Raw genomic sequence first — 26,907 nt, 5'->3', positions numbered from 1 at the left:
ATGTTTAGGTCATTTCTCGGGTAAAAAGTCCAGGTAGTAGTGTAATTCGGGGGTTAATTCATGGCGGGGCTACTCTGCCGCCCTCATCCTTACCGCTAGACATGACCGCTCACTGTAAATTTTTTTAATTTTTTTTATATTTTTTAATTATTTTTTAATCATTAAGTAAAAAAATACACTAATACATTTAAAATTATTTTTTTAATCACTAAATAAAAAATATATATAATTTTTACCTGAGTACTGCTAGGTGGCAAGGGAGCTTTTTCCTTAATTCTTACCTCACAAGTTAGGCATTTTTTTTGAATAAGAAAGTATTTTTAAATAATATTCTGAATTTAAAAAAATAAAAAGAAATGTATGATAAAAAAAAAATTAGCCTAATCGATGGACACTGTTGTGGCTTTTGTCTTGCGTGCACTGTAGCAGTCTACAGTTTACTTCAGTTTACTTTCAGTTTTCACTCCGCGGTACAAAGATGGAATTAATATTGTTCTCTTTACTGTTTAAAGGCACAAATACATTCCTAGGAACGAATATATGCAAAGATATTCAGACAGTTACTTCCATAAATATTAATGGGAAGGCCTCTAACTTATAATAACATCACGAAAGTAGTAGTACTCCTCATTTGCCTTTTCGAATCCATCTAATTTCGATGAGACTGATACTTCTTGTACGTTTAGTTTAATTAAGCTATTGTGGAATGTGTTTTTCTTTGTTTCCCAATAAAACGTAAGTACATGAGTCCCTTTGGCTTTGAGTTGGCTCGCATGAATATCCAATTTAAGTGGATGCTTTTAAAGTTTATGAATTTTCAATTATTGATGATATAACAGGAATTTGATTCTTCTTTATATACACATATGTAAGTTTCAGAGAATCCAATACATGATGACCACATAGAATATAATCAAGACCCCACATGATAGGCGACGAACATCGAGTAACCATGCATAATTTTATCATGTAATGATCTAGACCCGGTGAGAGTCTTCAGCCCACTTGGATCTAAGCAGCTTGAGCAGCATTCTCGCCTTTGTTTTGGTCCTACCACTGCACTGGCTTTGCAAGAGTAACAGCAGCTGAGTCAAAACTCCGGCACCAATTGCTTCTTCCCGTGCTCGCAAGGAATCATAACATATGATCATAAGCAAGCTAACTGCACTCTCACTGCCTTCGTGATCTGAAACCCTGAAAACCATCCTAACAAGAGCATTCACCCCATCTGGGTTGTTAATCAATGCTTCTTTTGTACTTTCTATTTCTGCAAGCTTCTCTAGTGTTGCCACTGCCATTGGTGCCAAGTTCTTTTCACGTCTTTCAGCACGCAAGATATATGTTATGAGTCCGTCTATGGCACCTTCTCTAACCAAGTTCTGTTGATTAGATTGCAAGGAAGATAATGCTGTTAAAGCTTTGATTCCAGCCTCAGAAGCCTCAGAATCATGGCTAACGAGAAGAACCAATCCATGCAAGAGTTCGCGGGTTCTTCCAAGCATTGCACAAAGCTCTTTTGTCTCCAAAGATGATGATGATGATATTAACTCTAAAAGATGGCACAAGCTTATCTTGACCACGGCAGTGCCTTGCTCTAATAAATCAAGGAATGATGCTAACTTAGACTCTTCTTTTAGCATATTCAGAGACTCCAATCCACCCGGATGCAACAATCTTACAGCACAAGAAAGTGCAAGGTCAACAAACGTTATACAATCTTGGGAGAGTTTGGCCTTTACTCTTCCAAAAACCAGTTCTAGAAATAAAGGTAAAAAACCCAATTGGAGCAAACAAGAATTCCCAGATGGTGATTCTTCGGATAATTCTCGAATCTTTTTGAGTGTTTGGAGCTTGTCTTCCAAGGTGCCTTCATGAGATTCAAGGCTGTATTTGAGAGAAGCTAAAGAATCAATCGTCGCCAAGTAATCGGGATCAAACTGGTCACCCATATGAAGCCACTGATCAATCAAATGGCGAAGAGTGTGATTGGGAACAATGGATGGATCATGGAGCTTCTGCATTGTGACCGGACAGGTGAGATTACCAGCAGCCAGCCATTTCTCTATGCTTGATCTGTCATATGTTTGGCCTGTACATAAAGTGACTGGATCTTTGAACAAGTCTAGACTAATTGGGCATCTGAACAAGTGGGGAATGGCCATGTCAGCAGCTTCTTTCATGAACGAAGAGTAATGGTTCAAGAACATAAACGAACCCGTGCAATGAATAATCGATCGACTAAATATAGAATCTTACAAGTGGGTGCTACGGATACACAACAAATAGTTGTTAGAAAGCAAGAATATTGATATAGAGTACTGCAATGGAAATGTGGGTTTTAAAGGACAAACCTAATTTTGGAAGTCCTTAAGAGAGAAGTTTCGAATATGAATTATATAACATGAGATTGAGAAAGAGAGACTAGCAAGAGTACGTACCTAAAGAAATGCAAGCAGAGAAAGAAAGTGATGAAAAGGATAAGCAGAAAGCTCAGGATTTACAATCCATACTGACAGAGAATGGGAGAAGTACTGGGAGAGCATGCAAGGGAGGGATCATGTCAACTTGCTTGCTTGTAGTCCAGACTGACAGACAGCACATGAGAAAGAAAGGGGAATTAGCAAAGCGAAGTAGGCAATCTTAGTTGGGAAGAAGCAGAAGAGAACAAGAAAATACAAACACTGGAAAGGGCCAAAAGAATAGGCCTTATCCTATTCTTAGTGAAAGATAGTAAATATAGAATGGTCGTGATATTGGAATGGTCCCCCCACCTCTCTGATCTCTCTCTCTTCTCGTTCATATCAATTCAGTCAAAACTGACCCACCATGAGAAAAATATAATTGTTTTTGTCTTTGAACTTTGAATCCACCCACACTAGTTTGAATGAGAGAAAAAATAAAATAAAACTAAAATCTGGAAGTGGGGAATTATAATGATGCTTATTTAATTTCTCACAAGCCACATGAAATTAATATGAAATTGAAAGAGAACCACCCATTGAAATCACTATATATATATATATATATAACTAATGAGAAATGATTTGTGCAGTCGGTAAATATAGTCGGCGTACAGTCGCTTTGAAAAAAATGAATTAATATGAGACCTATATGAAAAAAAAAATTATTTTTATAATTTTTTTTATTCATTCTGTACAACCATGAAAAAAAAAATTATATTTTTTATTTATTTATTCTGTACAGCCAACTGCATTTGCCGACTGCGTTTAGCAAAGCCCATAACTAATTAGTTTTACACCACTCATTGAGATCAAATATTGGTAAACGAATTAATAATGATTAAAAAGACGATACATAATATTTTTCATAAATATGTAATATATAATCTAGACACAATATTAATGTGATCACTTAACTAGAGTCGTGTATTCATAGACGTTCCTTTATTACGGCCAGTTGGTCTAGTCATGAAGTCATATATAACTACAGTTTAGTACTTATGGTATTACATCACAAACCACTTTGAACACAACTAGGTGGAAGAGCACAAGATAAAAATGTTTAGGTACTACAGTTTTGAAAAGTCAGTCTCCATCATCCTCCCTCACAAAGAAGATTGTTTACGTCTTGACTATATATTTACTTGAATGATACAATCTCTTTGATTTTCTGATATTATCTCCTTGATCCATAAAATCTACAAAGTAAAACAACACTTCTTCATAATTGTTTTTTAAGATCGAGTCTTAATTTCGAGCCATTTCTTGAAACTATTATCATCGTCTTTTCCATTAATACTTATTATTCATTAATATCTCTGATCAAAACAATTCCACCATTAATTTTATCTTGATCTAAATCATTAATATTGAAAATCTAGGGGATATAGATGCATCTCTGATGATTCAAGCCCCATTTAATTATTTTAAAAATAGCTATAATGTTTCAAATATATAGATATATTTAATTTGCTAATTAAATACTCAATTAATGTAACGTGTGCATGCAGTACTAGTTTTCTAAAATAAACAGCTAGCCGAATTTCTGGTAAAGTTTGGTCCACTTTCTCCTAATATATATTTATATATTATATAAAGATTTTTTTACTCAAGGAATATTTCACCCTTTTGATCGATCACACCGAATCTGGCACTTTAATATATAAGTTTTGATATATACAAATAAGTAAAATTATATATTAATTTACGTATTAATATTAATTTTATCATATTTAAATTTTAAATTAATATTATTTTTAATAAAATTTATTTTTATTTAATTATAATAAATTAATACACATATTAATATACAGTTATACTTACAACTAAATTTTTTGTTAATATATATTTGACTTCTTGCAGTAATCTTTTTTTTCATCTTTCTTGGCGTGTAATTGAATGCATGCACGCACAAGGGAATAAATATGTGCATGAATCCAAATCATTCTAGGAGGGATTCCCAACCAAGCATATATGTCCGGCCTCCATCAACTTGCTAAAAATCTTTGACTTTTGACTGGTGCTAGCTTTAGCTAGCTAGTCATGCCAAACTTTCACCATCCTAATTGGTCAATTTATAGCAGCTTGTGGGGTCAAAACTCCTCCTACATCCAATGAATATTGAATACTATGGGCTCCACAAATGCATATGAGCTATATGCATGATATAATACACGTATAACTACTTTTTTTAATTTCAATGGCCGGGGTATTGATATTTAGATTTTCTTTTAACTTCAATGATATATATATATATATATATACTATGGAACGGCCACAGGTGCATTAGTTTCAGGGTGTACCTAATATAATAATTTAAATAAAAAAAGTGAAAGAGTTAATAATTTATTTGTCTGAAAAAAAAATACAATATTAAAAAATACAAAAAATCAAGATAAAAAAAAAATATCTAAACTTCAACAAAATATAAACATTGGTCTACATTCATATTAGATTATTTATTTACTCTCTATATGATAATAAAATATTATTTTTTAATAATTTTTTAAATTTTAATTTTTATCACGTTTTATAGTTCTACTAATTAAAATATTAATAATAATTATATTCTAATTAAATTAATAATTAATATTATACATTGAGTGTTTTAAGTATTTTTTTTACTTAAATTTACTCAAAGTTGAATTTTACAATGAGAATGCTTTAAAGCGTTTATATTCTAAAGAGTAAAGTCATTTTAATTTTTTTATTATAAAAATTGAAACAAATAGAAAGGAAAATGAGTACGAGTAATGCTACATATAATCACTTTTGCATATTCCTTACGTATCATATTAATATGATTGGCTACGTCAATATTTTTTAATACACACTCAATCGCATAAGTGGAGTGTACAAAAGAGTACGCAAAAGTGACAGCACATAGAATTTTTGTTTGGTAAAATAGGACTTAACAAACTTAATGAAAAACAAGAAAATTTAACGGAAAATAGTAAAAGTTACTATTTACAATTAAATAGCAACTTATTATAATAGAATAAATATAGGGCAGGAGAGGATTAGGAAAAATTTTATATATATATAGGTTGAAATTTTCATTTTTTCTTAAAATAAATTATAAATAAATATATAATCAAGTCTCATTTTATTATTGCTATTTATATATAATAGGTGGTTTGAGTCACCTAATTCCAAACCTAATAGAAGTGAAATTACAATTTAATATAGTTTATTATTTAATATCTACGTACACATATACAAACACAAATGCTAATGTGGAAGAAAATGACTATCAAACTTTCTATCTCTTCATTACATCATAACCCATAATAATTAATCTATATATATATATGTCACATACGTAGTCAAGGAACAAATTTTAGTAGTGTTCCCTCACTAACGTGTAAGTTTGGCAAAAAGAAATTGAAAGACCAGTCGACTATCATGATGCAAGTGAGAGAGAAGACAAAACAAAGCAAAAAACGATCAAACTTTAAAACCGGCCATACATTAATATGAAGAAATTCTGGCCTTTGAACACTATCTTGTCTGCCATTAGAACATTTCAACTTCCATTAAATAATAGAGTTATGTTGGTAATCATCACAGTAAGATGGTGGTCAAATATTATAACCATGATCTTAATAAAATCATCTATCGGCAATGTAATTGATCATGAGGGGGCATGCATACGCAATCTAGCTATTGAATTCTGATACTCATGACAACCAATATATATTATATATTATAAGAAATTATGCTATTTCTCGCTCAGATAATTAATGTAAATTAATCTGCTATTGAGACGCGCGTCCAACCATTCATAATATATATTTCTAGACCGGAAATTCCGCAGTTAATACTAGTAATATGACAAATATACGTACTTCGTATCAATTCTTACGTACCACATCGATCATGAAATAAAAAATTAATGATGCGACTCATGTGCATATTACGTTGAATATGATACTAGTAAAATTTCTCTATTCTATTTCTCTTTGGTTGGAGTAAATTGGTTAAAAAGATATTGATATTTACAGTTTTAAATTACGTAGGTTTAACAAATTCTTTTTGAGAAAAATAGATAAATATGATAATCACATGAAATAATTATTTTTTTAATAATTAATAAATCCTATATACACCATTTTCAAGAGATCGAGTGCGCAATACTTATATATTATATAACTGTATCTAGTATTACTTATTAATAAATTATAAAACAAACTTGAGGAGGAAGGGCTTTTTAATTTCCCTTTTCCTAGATGGTTCTAGGTTGCGTGGTCATTGATCTCATGAGGATCTCTATTTTCTCCTTTCCATTAATTTTCAAAACTTTCATCAATCAATTGATGATAAGTCTTCTTACATGATTTATCTAAAGTGAACTTTTACCCTCTAGACCAATTGTGATGAAACTTTTGAGTTAATTTCTACATAAATATTCCATCATCCATTTATTGGTGGGTTCCCACTGTAATCTCAAACCATGTGTTTGAACATGGTAAATAAATAATGACACAATATAAAAATGAGGATATTGGTTATAAAAAATCTAATCCATGGCTATGGTGAGGTGCACTAATTTCTCATAAGAGAGAAAAGTAGGTAATATTAATGATTCAGGTGTTCAGTAATGATAATGAGCAAATCAGGTAATGATTCACTCATTATCTGATTATTTATTATTTTTTTATATTGTATTTATTTAAAAATAATGATAAATACAGTCATAAAGTGAGCAGGCATCTTTTATTTTTTTTGAAAAAAAATAGAATCCATTATTAAAATTTTAATTTTGATCATATAAATTTTATATTTATTCATTTTTTTTAAAGAAGTGAACGCCGTTTACGTACTACAAACTCACTTCTCTTTGTATTCATCTTGTGTTTAATTCTTTTGAAATATTGCTTAAAAAATAAAATTTAGATCATGCTTAAAAAATAAAATTTAGATCATTGTTTACCGGCCAAGTTTTCACTATCAATTATTTGTCCAAATTTGCATAAAACTTCTCACCATGGAAGCATTTTAGGAGTAAAAAAATTAATATCTTTTTGTTTGCTTAAAAAATAAGTCGTCATAGAAGAGAGAGAGAGAGAGAGAGAGAGAGAGTTTTCCTAGAAGAATCGTGTCCGTCCGTTGTCATTGGTGACAACGTATAAGAAGAGGATTACTTCCGTATGGGTTAAATTTAGGAATACAAATCTACTTTAATATTTACAACAAATAAGTTAGAAATCTGAAGGAAAAAGAAAACTAGGTAGCAAAAAATTATTTTCTTTTCTTGACTGAAATAGACATCCTGACTGCAATCTACGTACATCTATACGTGTAAAGTAATAGATATCAAAGTAATGCTAAATATAATTTTAAAATATCCAAATTTTACGTATTTCTATTAAAAATAAAGGTAATCCACCGTTATAATATTGCAATTATTATTATTTTTTATTTCGAATTAAAAAAGGAAGATGGATTATTTAAAAGAGGTACTTTTTAAAAGGGACAACGTACGAAGACCTCTGACCACAACCTTGAGACAAAGTCGAATGAAAAAGAACCCCCAAAATATGGAAGAATCCCTTGATGTCCGCGATGATGTGTATATATATATATATATACACACACTTTTTATCATAAGGCAAATGTGGTGGAGATATATTAACATGATTAAAAGCTATAAAAGGTGGGAAAAGGGACCCTAATAGGCTAATAATCACCATTATATAATCATTCTAATATATAGTTACTTGAGAGTAAAACTATTCAAATGCACCAATTGAGAAATTATGATCTCCAACTAAGTTGGGTCATTAGCATCAGTCCAACACAAGGTAATTTGTTCTATCCAATGATAAATTTTTTTGTTATTAACGTTCCATCATCTTCGATGTGACATCAATTGATTGGTAAATAGGTAAAATATAATAATAAAAAATACTGATTAGTGCTACTATGCCATCAAAATTTGTCTAATTGATGTGTAAATTGTATTTTTCTTTTCGTTTTGATTTTTGATTTTAAATATTTTTTAAAAATAAAAAAAATTAATACACTAATAGTTATTTCATTAATCGTTAAGTAAGAAAATATTAAAAAATAAGATAAAATATATGAGCAATCAAATTGAAAAAACAAACTCAAAATTATAGTATCATTTTCCTTAAAAGAATGCAGATAGTGATCAATAAAATATTTAAATATATAAAGAGCATTTAACTATATATACAACTTTGTCTTATTTTCACTTATTTTCTTCTAGTCATCAGATAACAAACAAGTGTCCATGTGCACATTCACACGAAATGGTCAAAATTTTAGACCGACGACCAACATTTGCAAAATGTTGACCCATGGATAATGACCAAATGGATAATACCAAACCGAAAGAATCTTCAACATTTATGTAACTTCTTTGCCTATTATAAATACTAGTAGTTGGGCAACGTCCAAGGGACGTTCGTCCAGTGTATAGAAATATTATTTTTATTAAGGAAAAAATTTTGAATAATAGTGTAATATTTTTAGAAAAAATATATATAAATTCTAACATCAAATAGTAAGATAGACTTAAATCAGTTTTAAAGCATTTAAAATTTATAAAAAAAAAAATATCTTGAAACAAACATGTGTAGCACAGGAGATAAAATGTTGACAGTAAAGGAACGTGCATAGCACATTTTCTTAATTTAATAAAACGATTATTTTTAAAAAGTAATATAATTTTTATAAAGAAATAAAATACTAAGGTTTTTATAAGATATTATTATTTGATTTTAATGTTTCATAATGAATTTAAATTGATAAATAAATAATATTTTATTAGGATAATTGTATTCGTAAATGTAGTTGGTAAATAGATTTAAACTTAATTATTTTACATTTCTCTTTGTTTATATAAGGAATGAATAAAAATTTTAAATCACATAAATAAATTGATATATAAATTATAATTTATATAAAAGATCATATTTATATATAATAGAATATAGAATATATATTTATATAATTTATATAGATATATATAATAGAATATATATATATATATATATATATATATATAGATATCTAATATACCTCATAAATAAATGATCATCAATGCATAGGTTACAGGATCATGCATGCTGCATGAATTTTAATAATTATGAATTTATTCATAAGTGATTGGGGAGAGAGAGATTAAAAAATTAAGAACTTTTAAGAAGAGAGAGCCACTTTAATTTATTCATGTAACTAACGGCGTTAATTTTAACGGTAAAACAACAAAAACCGTTAAACCAATAAAATTCCGTTAGATAGCCACTTTATATATATAAAGATTTGGAATTTTTAATGTTTTCTTAAATGAAAGTATTTCATTTGGTTTGTCCAAAATTAAATTAATATTCAAAATCTCAATTGAATAATTTAGCTCAGGTCCTTCCGCCGGAGCAACAAGTTTTTCTTAGGTTTTTACGCCAATTTTCGCTTTCATAAAAATGGATATTTACATCATACTCAACCGTTTCTGTGGTTAATATATTTGGTTTAATTTTTTTTTTAAGAAAAATTAGTCAAATTCAATTATATACAGTTATTTTTATATATTTTTTATATATTGATCAAAATAGATGTTTTATATTAAAAAAATAAATAATGCAACTAATAACATGAAAGAAATATATAAAAAATATGTAAAAATAATTGTAAATCAAATTTTTATATCAACATTTGTATTTAATTTCTTTTTGTTCGGTTTATGCAGTCCGGGAAGTGGACAAGCTGGGAAGCCCAACTTGAAGCCGACGGTGATGGATGGGGTCCAATGAAACCTATTTATGCGGGATATTTGGAAGTCCATAACCACTATCATTTCGGGCTGGTTTCAGTGGATTTACACGTGCAATAATTTCTACATTTTGCACGTGTAAGTCCCACACAAGTTCATATCTTTATATTTATTTTTTGCTGAATGTGATGTTCCAGGCGAGAATGGGCTATTGGTTAAATTAGATCAATAAAGTTAAGTTCTTTGATAATTCTTATGGATCTAAACTCATCAGTATCACAATTTTGTTCAATGTATTTAAAACCTTGCAATTTATGAAATAAAAATATTCATGGCGCCTCCTTCCTTCTTTCTCGTAAAAAATTAAAGTTCCAGATGTAATTTTTGTTGGAGAGGAAGCTGGCTGCCTCCTCCCTCTCATTCTCTCATTACTCTATTCATCCACTTTATCTATCAAGGTTTGTTTTATTAAGTTTTATTTTACTTTCTTTAAGGTCGAAAAAAAAGATCTATAGCTTTCCGACAACTCAGAGAGACACGCGCCTCATATGTAAATTCACAGGTTGAAAATCATTCGAATGAAAATGGTGGTTTTGCAAAATCACCGCGTGCGATTCTTATGCGCCGCCTACATCTCCGTGTGATCCTCACTCACCACCACTTTCAACAACTCTTCTTGACACACGTGTTAGATTACCGAATTCGCCACTACTAGAATTTTCAAATATGATCTTTATGGCTAAAAAGAGACAAGTGTCTTCTTACCTTCATGGGCCTTCAGATATTCTGAAGTCTACCAAAGTTGTCCAGACTGTAATTCGTCCTTTTTCGCATCTATGCTATTATTCTCATTTCTTATTTCCTTATTTTTAATTAAAATTAAAAAAAGAGTTAGCCTCTCGTACATTCGTCTGTAGAGGTTGAGTCATATCTTTCTATGAAGAGTGAGATTAAGTTTCTGTTTAGGCAGAAATTATTGTCATTTGAACGTTTGTCTGCAGAGATTATCAACAATAGTGAAAATCAGACCAATCACACAAGAAAATAGTATACTGGTAGAGTTCCAAATGTATTATTTTGGTTTAAAATGTCATGTTTGATATGAGGACATCCCAGAATGTATTCAGTAAAAAATATAAGTTTTTCTGATAAATGAACGATGACAATTTCCCTTTAAAAAAAAAAACCTTGCAATTTATAAGACTAAGTAAAGAAGAAAAAAAGCCAAAAACAACTTGCACATTAAAAAATAAAGAATAATGCAACGTATAAGAGTAGCATGTACATGTCTCATGTGGGTCATTTGAATAAAAAATAAAAAAAAAATGGACCTATTTGGGTTTTTCGTGTCCAGTCACACATTTTTCAAAAAATATGTGCATCATAAACTTGCACAAATATTTTCCTATTTATATTTGGTTTGAGGGTTTTTGTTTTTTGTCTTATAACAGGACTTATTCATTAAAACTATAGAGCATTACAAACATTGTTTCTCAAATCAATATGATAGGTTGTTCACCAAAAAAGTTGGGGCTGAATATTTAAGATGTTTTGCCGACCGATTATATTTTCAAACCGACTCGACCCGAATTAACCGACCCGAAAGCACAAAATGAGTAATTGATTCCGCTTCTGTTTAAAATTCTTTCTTATCGGGTAATTACCCGATATCTAAAAATATTAACTAGTGTTTGCATTGGCGCCGTTTCACATTTTTGTTTGAACTCCACTCTCTTAGAATTGGGTCTCCATCTCGCATCTCCCATCGTCGATTCTTTTCTCTGTCTCCCAAGTTCCAACTCCATCGCTCTCTCAGTCTCTCAGGAAATGGAATTGAACATGATTCTAGGAAATGGAAATGGATTAGGAATTAGTTCAGTGCCTGGTCATGCATCTTCCGGTAATTTTTCTTCTGGAATTGAACATATTATACTCTCTCCCCTCTGCCCTTATCCTTTCCTTTGAACCTTCTAGATTCGGTGCCAATTCATGTGATTTTTTTTGTTAATATATTCAAATTTTCCCAAAAGAATTTGTCTGAATTCGCACTTGAAAAAACTTTCTGGAAATTTTTTGATCCGCCTAAAGAATATAGAGAGTTGAAAGAAAACTAAAAAATTTCTAGGGTTTTAGGGCTTATTGGTTTGTTGGTTTTATTTGAATTTAAAAGAGTAGCTGGTGTGAAGAAAATTGAAGCAAAAAAAGGTTGTCTTTGTCAGAAATCTGTATCTTGTTGTGACTTTGCAAGTTTTACTTATTGCCCATTTTAATTCGATAGCCATCTTAGTTAGGATCTATTATCAATTTTTTTTCTAATCAAACGCCAGAAGATAACCTAGAGTTTTTGTGAGAAAATCTCAACTGAATCGTGCATTGTCTTTCTCTAGAAAGAAAAAAGAAATTAGAAAAATGGGTCTGGCCATAAACCTGATGTTTCTGGATGGATTTTAGGTTAGGTAGTTGGTTAATCTAAAGTCTTCTGGTTTGAATCGTGTCGAAACATGTATTTTCGCTTCAGGTTAAACGAACAACCCTAAAAAAAGGTAACTATCCCAATTGCAAGAAAAGTAGCTGGTCCAACTAATTTGATTGCTCTTACTCTACAATCTGCTCTGAAACCTACCGTTGAAGATATCTCAATCCCTTTTGTTCCAATGTTTCCATCGCTAGACAATAACCCATCCTTTTAAACAAGATTGTTAATCTTGAGACAAATGTTGGGTTAGAAAGTGATATCTTAACTGCCATAGTGACAAGTCTGCAAATGCTTCACTTATTTCCCTGTATAAATGGAAATGCAAGGTCAGGAATTATGTTTATACTGAGTTATTACCCTCTTATGTCCCAACCATTGCTACTTGCAAAAGGAAGTCCTTACCAACCTGTGCCCCTCTTGACCATAATAAATTGAAGTTGTCAAGGAAACAAAAATCTCTTTGCTCCTGTTTTTCAATATCAGTGAAGGTAAGAAGTCAACCTCGTTAAGATAAATGAGGCTTTTAAGTTGAAACTGCCCATGGCTTGGCAAACCTTAAACAGTTTATGTGACGCCCCCAAATTCCGTTTGGGATCGGACGGACATTTGAAGCGTCGAGACATGCAACACAAGGTTACCTGCCCCCGTTCATGACATATAAGATGCAATGTTCCTAACATGCATATAACATTATGCAATATTCGCAGCGGATAATTTTTTTCTTTAGCAATACTATGCACTAAATTGAAAATATCCCAAATGTTTAAAACATACTTCATACATAAAGACCCATTGAGTAGATCACAACACTAGTCCAAAATGGTTATGATCCAAAAAATACTAAAGATGCAACTTCATTGTACAAGTAGTAATTTACGTTAACTACTATATTAACATTGACGTCGCACCGTCGCTTAGTCAACTGTGTCTAGTTGATCAGCTCCTGATTCTCCTTCAGGTCCTGTAACAAGATCTACCATTCGGGGGGAATGGTAGTTGGGACTACCAAAGTGAGATTTGATTACAAATCTCAGTAAGTTAACAAAAAACTTCCACACAAGCTAATGATGCATGGATGACAGTAAAAGCATAAATGCATAATTAAATTCATAAGTAATTAAAGCATAACTTGGCGTACAACATAGCATAATTGACATAACTTAAATTGAAACATGAACTGAACTTGACTTGACATGAACTTGATCTGAAACTTGACTTAACATGAAAAATACATACTCCACAGTTGTTGTGGCCCCATGTATTTTACGTATAAATACGTACTCCACAGTTGTTGTAGCCCCATGTATTCTACACAAACTTGACTTAACATGAAAAATACATACTCCACAGTTGTTGTGGCCCCATGTATTCTACGTGTAAATACATACTCCACAGTTGTTGTGGCCCCATGTATTCTACACGAACTTGACTTAATATGAAAAATACATACTCCACAGTTGTTGTGGCCCCATGTATTCTACGTGTCACAATTGCTGTGTCTCACGTAGTATATGCGCCACAATTGCTGTGACCCCATACATAAGTAATCAAGATGAAACGTGATTGGAATACGAAAGGACTGAAGCCCTGACGTAACATAACGTGACTTGAACATAACTTGAAATACATGACCAACTTGAGATAGAAATATTTCGTAACATGGTATAACATATAATAGACAACATATTTAACATGACATACTTGCAACAGTGAATATTACATGACTTGATATACATGTAATAGATAGCAATACTTAGCATGACGTACTTGTAAGGTACAGTAATACATGACAGAATATATTATGTAACAGATAAAAATTTGATGACAGAATAAATTCTGTATAATAGACAATTACGTGATAACTTGGCATGGTTTGACATATATGATAACACACATACATACACTGTAGTTCCTTTACTTAGCACACATACACAGTAGACTGCTAGTAAGTTAAAAGCTAACTTACCTTGATCTCCGCGTTTCTTATAAAACTTCAAGTGCGATCACGAGGAACTGTAATTAGTGATTCTAAAAGTTAGAACTAAATCACTAATAATTTGAAATATGGAAAATACTAACTTAAAGAGTAAAATTTTCATTTTACTCTCTACATGTGGGAAAATGACCGTTTTACCCATAACTTAAGGATTTTGTATACTAATTCCAAAAGTTTCCAAAATTTACATTCCTCATATAAATTTTGTTCTAAACTTAAATATCAACTCAGAAAAATTTAAAACAAAACACAATTATGAAAAACACACTATGGCCGAAACATCCATAGGCCATTTCCCTTGATTTTTGTTGCAATTCCTTCCAACTTCAAAACTCATGCTTAAACCAAAATTTTGCAACAAACATCTTCCAATTCTAAGTTCAAAACCATACTTAAAACATCTATTTAGAAAAAGCTAATAATTAACACCAAACTTTTTTGTAAAAAGATCCAAGCACTTGAATCACAAGTTTTGACCTTAAATCAAAACATCTCCAAGAATTTCAAAAATCAAATCTTACTTCTAACATATTAATAATATCATCCTAACATCAACCATGCTTTAAATCATCAAACTAAAGTCACCAAAATCACAAAATAACATTTGGAGTTTTTGGTTTTACACTTAGTCCAAAAACATAAACTTTTTCCTCAACTAGTTTTGATAAATCTCTTGATCTATGACTTATAATTATATGATCTTCAAACCAAACCATCACATGATTTAAAAAGATGTCCTAAAACATATATAAGCTTCTAATTCAAGATCACATGGTTAGAAATTAACCAAAACATAAATTTAGCCAAGAATATCCATACTTTGGCTTATTTGAATATCTCTTTGCATAAAATTTCATATCTTTGAAACTAACATCAAATATCTTCAAAATAATAATATAACATGTATATAAGATACTTAGTATCCTCCAATAAAATTATTAAAGTCATTAGAATAGGTTTAGACCACCAAAGAGTTAAACTTTCTCAAAACAGAAACTGTTTTTCCTCTTCCAGTTTCTAAGTTTCTAAATCTAAGAAAATATTTCATCAAAACCTTTAATCATGCAAAAATCTTCAACCAATAGTCATATATACATGTTAACAATACTCCATAAAAATTTCGGACCAATATCTATCCATTAGCTTGGTCAAAAACTCCAAACTATAACATACTCTCCAGATTCACGCCCAGAATGACCTTTCCATGGTTAAAAATACTTTTGACTGACCAAATGACCATGGAATGATACAAAAAATACATCTACGAAAACTAGACTCAAAGAGGAACAACTTATATGAAGGAGACTTTATGATAAAACACTTACAAAAGCTTCGAAATGGGTGTGCAAAAGAACTCCTAAAAACTGTCCGAGAGAGAGTGTTTGGTATTCTTTCAATGGAAAGCATAAATGAAGATAATTTCGTGGGGAGGGGTGGCTGGAGATACTTGTGGATAAGATATGGAAGAGATGAGGCTGGAGTGAGAGTTAAGTGTAGGACTCTCTTACCCGAAGTGAGAGTTAAGTGTAGGACTCTCTTACCGGAGTGAGAGTGGAGTGTAGGACTCTCTTACCTAATAATATCTACAAAAATCAACTCAAAATATTTTTACCCAATAATATCCACAAAATTAGCTTAAAATATTTTCTAAATGTGGAGTAGACTTGGAAGAGTAAGGTGGTTAAAATCTTTTCATGTGTATTTTAAATCTATGTTCTTAAGATATTTTCCAAATGTGTATTTTGCTTAGGTGTCATGATCTCACACCTTGATTTCCTTCACAATTCCATCTAATGGTTTCTCTTTGTGCTAAGTATCTAATACTATTCATTATGTGTGGTTAAGATCTTGCCAAGTATTCAAATAAAATTTCGCTAACCTAATTTGGACATTTCACACTGTGATTTTGAAAACACTGTGTTTAGTACGTTTACCGAGATTACTATTCACTCCAAAAATAAACGTAATAAACTTAGTACTGAAAAATCCTAAATATTCAATTAAGCCTAGTGGTGTAGACTATAATGTATTCTGACACTTCTAACTATCTCAAATAATTAAAATCGCATTTCTGGCACCATAGTGAGTGATAACACTAACTATGTTGACAGGCTAAAACCTATGCGATTAGTCGATTCCTGTAAACTTACGGAATTTTCACGAGGTTCTTAAGGTCAAAAGAAATTCCACAATTGAATTTCTAGCGGGTTGTTACAGTTTATGACCTTAACCTTATGGTTAAAGATAAAAAGCCTAATCTTTTATTCTTAATGAAAACTAAGGTACATAATACAAAGTTAGGTAAGTTGAAGCATGTGTTGGACTTTCAATGTCTTTACAATGTTGATGGTGTTGGTCGATGTGGAAATCTTGCCTTACTGTGGAAAGATGGCATTCCACTTGAGATCCACAGTTTTTCACAACGATACATAAACTGTTGGATTACATCTCCAGCTTCCATCTCCCCATGGATGTTTACTTGCTTCTATGAGCATTAGTGAATGATGTCCCTTATGACAGGTTTAAAGCATAGAGGGGGTTGAGACAAGGTTATCCTGTGTCAATTGCATTGAGTTCTCAATTGCATGTTGTAGAACAACAAGGGCTCATTTCTAGACTTGCATTAGATAGAAGACAGATTAAAATGAACCATTTGTTTTTTGCAGACTATGCATGAATGAACAATCTTGAATCAAATTCTTGTAGTGTATGAAGCTGCATTTGGCCAGCAACTTGCAAGAGACAAGACCTCTTTGTTCTTCATCATAAATACGAAACTAGTAACTAAAAAGTACATTATAGGAGGTGGCAAGATTGAAAGCATCTTCAAACTTGGATAAATACTTAGGTCTTCCCTTCCTCATTGTTCAATTCAGATTGTGGAGAGGGTTGGCAAAGGCTTGGTAATTGGAAGAACAAATTTCTTTCACAAGTTGGGAAAGAGATTCTTATTAAAGTTGTATTACAAGCTACTCCAACCTATATCATGAGTGTGTTCTTGCTACCTAAGTCTCTTTGTAGACAACTAAACTCTCATTTTGCTAAATTTTGGTGGGGTCATCAGGATAGTCAATCTAAAATTCATTGGAAAAGCTGGGATCTGTTGAGTTCTAGGAAATCATATGGTGGACTTGGTTTTAGGGATCTGCAATGCTTTAATCTAGCTCTTATAGCCAAGGAAGCATGGAGGTTCATATGTTTCCTAGTTCTCTTTCAAGCAGGATATCTAAGGATAGGGGTATAACCGGTCCAGTTTAGTCCAATTTTGTACCTTTTTGAGCTCCGATAAATACTGGTTTTGAAATTTTAAGAACTGATACCGGATCGATTCACTACTGAAACCAAAACTTCCGATTTTTCTAGTTTTGATCCAATTTGATTCGATTTTACGGATTATCTATGTTAATAATTATAATATGTTTACATATACTAAACTATTAGTATGTTTAAATTATAATATAAATACATTGTTTTATTATAATTAACATATATTAGTATAGTATTGAATTTAACTATAGTCTATATAAGATCTAAACTATTTATATGAGTATATATGATTAAATGTGTAAAAATGTATTTATAAAAAATATATATTATAATTTATTGTGCAAAAAATATATTTATTATTGATATATATATATATATATATATATATATATTTGTTGAACCCAAGGTTTCAAGATTTGTGTAATTATATATCTATACGTGAATTTTGATGATAACAAATGAATTCAAAGAATAAAGAAGTCTCAAGTTCAAGTTGTCTACACAATGGAGTCAAGCACATCAAGGAAACAAGTATGAGCAAGAAGGGAACAAGTTCACATTAAAGTTATAGAGTAATGTTGTAAATCTCTTCAAAATTCGAAATTAGGATTAATGCTCAAAATTAATATTTTATCATAAAGCATTAAAATACATTTTCCACATGTGCATGAATATTTTTGAAAATTAAATTTGAAAATTTTGAAACATGATTGATTATCATCTTTTACATGTGCATGTCTTGATTAAATGGTTGAATTTTGAAAATATTAAAGATGATTGATTGTCATCTTTCACATTATTTGAATATTTTCAAAAGTGATTGATGCTTTTTTTGACTTATGCAAAAAGTAGATGATTTTGTTTGAAATATTTGAAAAGTAAAGTGTGCTCATTTTGTCATATGCAAAAAATAAAAGATTAGGTTTGAATTTTTTGAAAAGTAAAGTGTGCTCCTTTTGTCATATGCAAAAAGTAAAAGATTAGATTTGAAATATTTGAAAAGTAAAGTGTGCTCCTTTTTTCATATGCCAAAAGTAAAAGATTAGGTTTGAAGTTTTTGAAAAATGAATGATGTTGTCTTTGACAATTGAAAAAGAAGAACCTTTTATTTGAATTTTTTGAAAAAGTGAATGATGTTGTCTTTGACATGTGAATCTTTTTAAATTTGAATATGAAGTCTCATATGCCTATAAATAGATCATGTGAGAGCTTCACATTCACAATACCAAGAGCATACAACATTCATTCAAAGCTTTCATTCTCTCTTCTCTAAGCATTGAGCCTTAATCTTTGTTCATTTTGAGATATATAGTTTGCACTATATTGTTCTTATTTCATTCATTGAGGAGTGTTTTTTGATAACTTACCTACTAGCAGCTTTTATATCAGAAAAGGGTGTGTATAACCCTTATGCATGTAGAAAGTATTCTACACGGGAAATAGTTGAATCACCACGTGTAAGGTGATTGCAAGTGTAGAGGGTGTTCTACACGGATCCTTTGTAGCGGTGTTGTTCAAAAGTGTAATAGGTTTCTATCTCCATCTGAAAGAGGTTGAATAGTGAATTTAGAAATCCTCAGGGGGAGCTTGAGGCGATGACGTATGTAGTGGGGCCGAACCTCGTCAACATATTGAGTTTGTTTCTCTCTTACCCTTACTCTTTATATTTATTGTTATTTCATATTTTGTTTATATTTTATATTATATATTTGATTTATAATTGTTATTTTTTTAATACAACTCAATTCACCCCCCCTCTTGTGTTAGTCATCTGGGCAACAATATCAAAAGTAAGTTTATATTAATAATTTAATAATAATGTTAATGTTTAAAATTAAGATTAAAATTTTGTATTATATTAATTTTATATTGTAAAATTAAAATTTATATGTTATATCAAATGTTATATTAAAAATTATAAAACTATTTCTATATTATATAGCATGTTATATTAATTTTATGTTATAAGATTAATAAACTTAAATAATAAGATTATAATTTTATGTTATATTAATTAGTAATTTATTATATAATATATAACATAATATAAAAATTATAAATATATATACCGGTCCGGTTCGGTTTAAATCGATTTTTAAAATATGAAAACTAGTATCGCACCGGTTTAGAACTGGTTTCAATTCTTAAAAACCGACACCACACTGGATCGCTTAAAAACCGAACCGAGCTCACCGGTTCGGTCCGGTTCAACTAATTTTTTAGTTTTTTTTACACCCCTATTTAAGGCAAAGTATTTTCCTAACACAACATTTTGCATGCTGATTTGGGCCATAGGACTTCTTACATATGGAGGAGTATCTTCCGGTCAGTCTCCTAGTCCTTGCTAAATGAGGGCCTTATATAGAGAATTGGTGATGAGACTTAGATCAAGGTTTGGAAGGATAAGTGGTTGCCAAGGAAAAATTTTTCTGAAGTTCAATCTCTCGTATCTGTGTTACCTAAGAATGTTGTGGTTGTTTACCTCATTGATACACGAGCTAGGTGGTGGAGTCTAGAACTAATTCATGCTATCTTTAATGAGGCAGACCTTAAGGAAATCTTAAAGCTTCCCATTAGTTTGATGTCCAGTAAATTAATATGGAAAGGAACTGCTAATGGCTTATTTTTAGTTAGGAGTGTTTATCACTAGCCGAGGCAAATCTCAACATGGTCTACTGGAGAGTCTTCTAACCAAGGCTAGCATGGGAGATTTTGGAAGAAGCTCCAATCATTGCAAACTCCTAATGCATTTAGGATTTTTCTTTGGCATGCTTGGATTGATGCCTTGCCTACCAAAGTCAATTTACATAACAGATCGAGACATGTGGTCGCTGACTCTTTATGCCCTATTTGCTTGATTGAAGAAGAGACCCCAAGCCATATTTTATGAACATGCCCCTTAATAAGGGATGTTTGGCTCCTAGGTTCGCAAGCTCTCCAAAAATCTACCATCACAGCAACTGATTTAATTTGGTAGTGTGGTTGAACAAATGTATAAGAGACTAATACAACAGGACCTGGTGTTTTTTGCCATCTTAGCTCAATCAATTTGGTTTAGAAGGAATATTTTCATTCATGATGGTTGCTTTCAATTACCATCTTTTGTTTATAGGCAAGCTGTTCAAGTATATAAGGATTTTATGGATGTAATGCAGCACACACTTGTGTCTAGACCTATTGCAAGTCCTGCTGCTTTACATTGGACAACTCTTCATCCTACCTAGAATAAAGTGAATTGGGATGTGGCTACCAAGGATGACTATAATAAGATTGGAATTTGTGTGATTCTTATAAATTGTATTGGTGTTGTTCCTACAAGTTTGATTAAGCCAATGTTTTATTGTGCAAACCCATCAATTGCTGAAGCCAAGGGACTACTTGCTGCTACTTTATTTTGTTAGGATCTTGGCCCAGATTATTTATTATTTGAAAGGGATTGAGGTCAGGTGGTACAAGTTGTTTCATGAATGGAACCCAATGCAAGGAAGCTTAGTTGTCTTCTTTCAGACTTTCAACTCTACTTGTTGATTCTAGTTGAAAATTTCAGCATGTTAAGAGGGAGTGCAATGGTCTTGCTCATCAACTAGCTAGAGAAGCTGTGATTTTGGAGATTGAATTCATAGATGTAGATTGTGTTGCTTCTTGTATTCAATCTCTTGTATTGGCTGATGGCTAGTAGTGTGATTAATATTTAGAATGCATTTTTTGATTTAAAAAAAAAATAGTTTACCAAATATAATTGGAAGAAAAAAAAATTAATAACCAAAAAATATAATTGGAAGAAAAATGAAAAATAAAATAATTTTATTGATGGTCCAGCATGATCCTTGCAAGTTGGCGGCGTGGAGTTGTAAGGGCCTAGACTGGACGGGAAATGCTCAAGTTTCTGGCAATTTATGGGTGTAATGGGAGCAAAGATGTCCAAGTGGGCATTTAAAAAAAATGACCGAAGACCTGAACGGGAATACGGCCCTGACCCATTAAAGACCAGGGGTGGGTATTTTTTCTAATTGATAGAGATGATACTAATAACACTGAAACAAGGAGCCCAAGCTTGTATTTTCTCTCTTCACTTTCTACATGGTGCCGCCGATCAAGTTTCAGCCACTACGTTCACGTAGGAGGTAAGGAATATCTAACACCCCCCATCCTCCCTCGTGCGCAATTTGGTATGCCAAATTACTGAAGATCTTTTAAACTCATACTAATTACTTTTTTTTTTCAATTCTAGAAGTTTTATGCTCTGTTCTATAATGTTTTTCTTTCGGGTTTCTCGAGGGAAGGTGGAATTTATTGCATATGTGAATTTTAGGTGTAACTTCTGGTTTCTCGAGCAATGATGCAGCAGCTGTCCGGTTGTATTCCAATGTCACCAATAACTCCGAAATTGTTGTAGCTTAATTTGAATGGATTCTTGCAATATCCATGTCAATGTTTACCTGCACAAGTAATTATAAATTCTTATGTACCTCGATTGCTGATATTCGCTATTGGCCTTTGATCCCAAACAGTATAATCTTGGAAAAATTTATTTAGAGGAGCCTGCAACTTTCAAAATAGTTCAGGAGATCATAGGCTGTTTTCAAGTGCTGTTTCCTCCCTTAAGCATTCCTACATGCTTTCAAATTTTACGAGAAACTCATATAAAAGGCTGCTTGGTTATCAAAATCTTTTCTTTGCCAGGTTCCATTACTCGCATGCTATAATGAGTATGACAAATGATTGATTCTAGGTGGCATTGATGCTTGGATGACTTTTAATCATCCATTTCTAAATTTTACATGGGGTTGTTTGGGAAGGGTGTTATTCCCTCATGTTTTAACATGTTGTTGTATTTGAAGGAGTTTAAAGGCTAGTTTGAATATTATAATATTTTAAAAATATTCTATTACTATTTATTACTTTGGTATTATCTAAGGCACCAAACTTGCGGATGTATACATCTTTGGTGACATAATTTATGTATATATATTTTTATCAGTAAATAAGAAATTTTATTGATAATAGGCGAAGTCAAGTATACGCACATCTTCAGTACCACTGCTTTTGTACCTCCATGTGCTTTGTGACTGTCGGCAGCTAGCCTTGATGACTGAACCATCTCTGCATAAGACGAAGGAGAATAAGATGAGATAATAATTTTGTGAAGAGTAATAAGATGATTTGTAAATAATAGTAAAATAGTTTGAATTGAATACATTTTGGATTTTGGGAAAGAATAGATAAAAAGTTCCATAAAAAATATTATAAAATTAAAATATTTTTAAAATATAGTTTTATAATATTATTTTTTATGGAAGATTTAAAAAAGTTGAATTATTTTTTATTTTTTGTTTGAAAGTTTGAGAAATTTGTAATGATTAATTTGAAAAGATTATAATGATTAATTTGAAGATATTTGTGTTTGAATAATATTTAAAAAGAAAATAAGATGAGAAGAGATAAAATTAAAATTTTGGAATGATAAAATTTTCGAAACCCTTGTGTGTTGGGTGTTGAGTTTTGAATTTTGTACCAATTCACTGTGGGTTGAGTTTTGAGACCTTGACAGCCCATCCTTTCTCTCCTTTCCCCCAGCTGATGTAAGCTGCCCAGAGTGCAGTCACCATTTTGTTCCACCCTTTTCCCTCCCAATACTTCTATAGATAGACAGTCGTCAAATATAAACGGGGTGCAGTCGACTTACATGGTGTTAGACCACGTTAGCTGTTATTTATTTATTTTTTAAAAAATGCCAAAATACAGAATGGCTTTTAGCCATTTCACTTTTCAATATTTCTCGCTTCTACTTTGATGGTGAGAGACAGATCCAAGAAGCTCTAGCTTGTCAATTCTTGAAACGGGTTTATTCCTTGTGTAGGTTTAGAAACGGATTGGGTGGGGCGTTCATTGGTGTGGGTCAAGGCCGTGAATTGGGTTGGGTCAGCTCCATGGGCTTGGTTTGGGTTAGCGTCGTGGGTTTGGTTTGGGTCAGATTCGTGGGCTTGGTTTGGGTAAGTTTCATGGGCTTGGTTTGGGCCAGGTTCGTGGACCAAGATTTCGGATTAGCTTCGTGGGTTAGCCATTTCATGGGTTAGCTCCATGTGTAGGTCATCTGCATGGGTCATATTCGTGAGTTTAATCTGTAGAAACGCATTCATTCTTCAATTTGCAATAAGAGTTACATTTGCTTAAATAAATATCAGTCATTGATAAACAATCAAGCATGTAGTGATTAACATAACAATATAAGAATTTTGCATTGCATACAATTGGATATGTAGAAATTTCTTGGCTAAAAATATTAATTATATTAATTTTCAGGTTAAATATTGTGGTTTAATTATTGTGGTTTAGTTATTGTTAAATATATGTTCTAGTTGGATGAACAGCGGATGTCATGTTTCTAGTTGGTTTACTAATTTTTGTTGCCTTGGTTGTTTATGTAATTTATATGTGAAGCTATTGAGTCTAATTAACATGTTTATGATGATTTTGGTCACTGTGATAAACAATCAAGCATGTTGTGATTTAGTTATTGTTAAATATAAGATTTTTGCATTGCATATAGTTAAATATATAGAAATTTCTTGGCTGAAAATATTAATTTTTTGGTTCCATATTGTGGTTTAATTATTGTGGTTTAGTCGTCGTTAAATATTGTGGTTGTGGTTGTTTTGTTTTTTTTTTTTTTTTTTTTTTTTGTTGTTGTATAAGTAGATGTAAACTTGTTTTTTTTTTTTTTTTTTTTTTAATCCAAGAGCACGCTATGAAATGTTTAGAAATATCAAAGAAAATATTGCCTCTCTTAGATAAGCTGGATTTTTATTGATGTGTTTGTTTTCGATGCACATTGTATTCTATGTTCTTTAAAAGTATATAAAAAAACAATCTCATGTAGTATTGTTTTATTTTCTTTTCTTAGAAGAAGTATATACAAGATTAGTCTCCACTCTCTCTCTTGGTCGATAGAATTAATTTTCTTGAAAACTTATTAAAGACTAATCTTGGATATTGAACAACTTGCACAGGGCATGGAAAAAGAGGAAGAACACCCGTCTTCCCTAACACCATCTAGCTCAAATCTCCTCCACTTCAGTATGTTATTTTAGAATTAAAATACTTATTGCTATTATAGTTTAGCATCCTAATTATCATTATTATTTTTATGTTAGGACATCCCTGAAACTAGTTTAGTAAAGTTTACAAATTACATGCACCGTTACTTTGGACCAATGCCTGCATGGTTACCAACTTTTTTGCAATATCCAGCTGGCAACCAAAATCCAAGCAACATTCAGGTGGTTATTCAACTTCTACGTTATGGATTTTTAGTTATAAGTTAATAATTTTTGAAGTAGTTTCAATGTTTTCATTGTTACTTTTAAGCAGAACATTGGTTACCCATTTCAATATGGGATGAGACCTTTGAGGCCATTTATCAGTACAAGCTCTGGAACAAGCGCAAGAGTTGGTCAAGAAGAGAGACTCAATTGTCTGGAAACTGAAGAGCCATGTACTTCCGCTAGAGTTGATGAAGAAATTTTGTTGGATAGACCAGATGAACAGTAAACCGATGATGGCACTACTTGTACACTACAGGTAGGTCCATCATCGGATGGTGATGATATCATTGAAGAACCCAAGTCGGGGATGTAGTTCAATTCGTTTGAAAATTTGCTGAGCTATTATAAGCATTATGCTAAAAAATATGGGTTTGGGGTCATGATCCAAAGGAGTGAGAGGTTAGAGAATCAATGTGTCAGATATGTCTCCCTTGGGTGTGCACAGGGAAGGAAGACCCAGAATAGGAGTTCCAATGTAGCCAACCCTCATCCAATGGGAAAGATGAATTGTAAGGCAAGGATTAATACCTTAAGAGTCGAGGGAAAGATGCGGTTGACAACAGTCCATAATACACATAATCACGGCCTCAATCCACAAAAATCCCGTTTAGTTGAATGTAATAGAGAAGCGAATGGGACTATTAAAAAAGTCAGAGACACAAATAACTTAGTTAGCATTCGACTGAATAACAATACAAAGGCAATACAAATATAGCTTCCCAGTTCATAGTAATTTAAAATACATTCTTTAAAAACTTAAAAACACTAGTCTGAAATCACTTAGACAACAGAAAGTAACGTGAAACAACAATGGCCATAGCACAATACAGATTGAGTGGTGTGCGTTTCCGCCTGTTTTCAGCATCTTGCTTCCGAACCTCCTCAAGTATATTGGATAACATCTTCTTGATCGCATTGGCTCGCTTTTGGAACTCAATCTTATCCATTTTCAGCTGTTCCTCCTTCCTTAATAATTCATTTTTTATTTCTTGAATTTCTTGCTCTATGTCCAAAGTACTATCCACCCACTTGAAGAACTTGCAATATGATAAGCCCTGCTCATTTTACACATTTAAAAAATGTTAGATGTACTTACAGATAAATGTGAGACTATGATTACATGTATTGAAATGTTTTACCTCATTGTTGTACTTTGGATAGCTTAAGAAGGGTTGTTCTGGATTTCTGGGAATATTTGAATATCTCAGTGTGGCCCCAGCCTCACAGAAGCAAAATGGTTGACTCAAAATACGTTTACCAACGGATGAAGAAGACAAAGGTGATGACGACATTTTAACATATTTATGAATATCTACCAGAAAAAAGAAATTTATGAAGAGAATATCATGCATGGGTATGGGATTTCAATCTCATTTAAACATATTTAAATATATCCAAGTGAGCTTATAAACAAAACAAAGAAATTTATGAAATAAAGAGAATATCATGCAAGCAATATCACTTCAATCTCATTTAAACATATTCAAATATATCCAAGCGAGCTTAAAAACAGAACAAAGAAATTTATGAAACAAGGACAATATCATGTACGGGTATGAGATTTCAATATCATTTAAACATATTCAAATCTATCTAAGTGAACTTATAAACAGAATAAAGAAATTTATGAAACAAAGACAATATCA

General features: G+C 31.6%; 2 protein-coding genes across 3 annotated transcripts; both read right to left on the bottom strand.

The window, feature by feature from the left end:
• Positions 1-795: 795 nt before the first annotated feature.
• LOC122303380 (U-box domain-containing protein 26-like) lies at positions 796-2,743 on the bottom strand. 2 transcript variants are annotated; one of them, XM_043115151.1, is made up of 2 exons: positions 2,439-2,743; positions 796-2,139 (listed from the first exon to the last, which is right to left on the bottom strand). In XM_043115151.1, exon 2 carries the CDS (start codon positions 2,019-2,021, stop codon positions 978-980), a length of 1,044 nt encoding a protein of 347 aa, XP_042971085.1. In that variant the 5' UTR covers positions 2,022-2,139; positions 2,439-2,743; the 3' UTR covers positions 796-977. The 2 variants fall into 2 exon arrangements, with proteins under 2 accessions (XP_042971085.1, XP_042971084.1); XM_043115150.1 differs by having other exon boundaries at positions 796-2,265; positions 2,439-2,742.
• A 23,294-nt stretch (positions 2,744-26,037) lies between these two features.
• LOC122304511 lies at positions 26,038-26,553 on the bottom strand. The gene is made up of 2 exons (XM_043116785.1): positions 26,401-26,553; positions 26,038-26,316 (listed from the first exon to the last, which is right to left on the bottom strand). Exons 1-2 carry the CDS (start codon positions 26,551-26,553, stop codon positions 26,038-26,040), a joined length of 432 nt encoding a protein of 143 aa, XP_042972719.1.
• Between the last annotated feature and the right edge of the window lie 354 nt (positions 26,554-26,907).

Source organism: Carya illinoinensis, chromosome 3 (assembly GCF_018687715.1).
Source record: "Carya illinoinensis cultivar Pawnee chromosome 3, C.illinoinensisPawnee_v1, whole genome shotgun sequence".
Lineage (NCBI taxonomy): Eukaryota > Viridiplantae > Streptophyta > Magnoliopsida > Fagales > Juglandaceae > Carya > Carya illinoinensis.
Note: the sequence above shows the minus strand (reverse complement) of the source record. Positions and strands in the feature narration are given on the sequence as shown.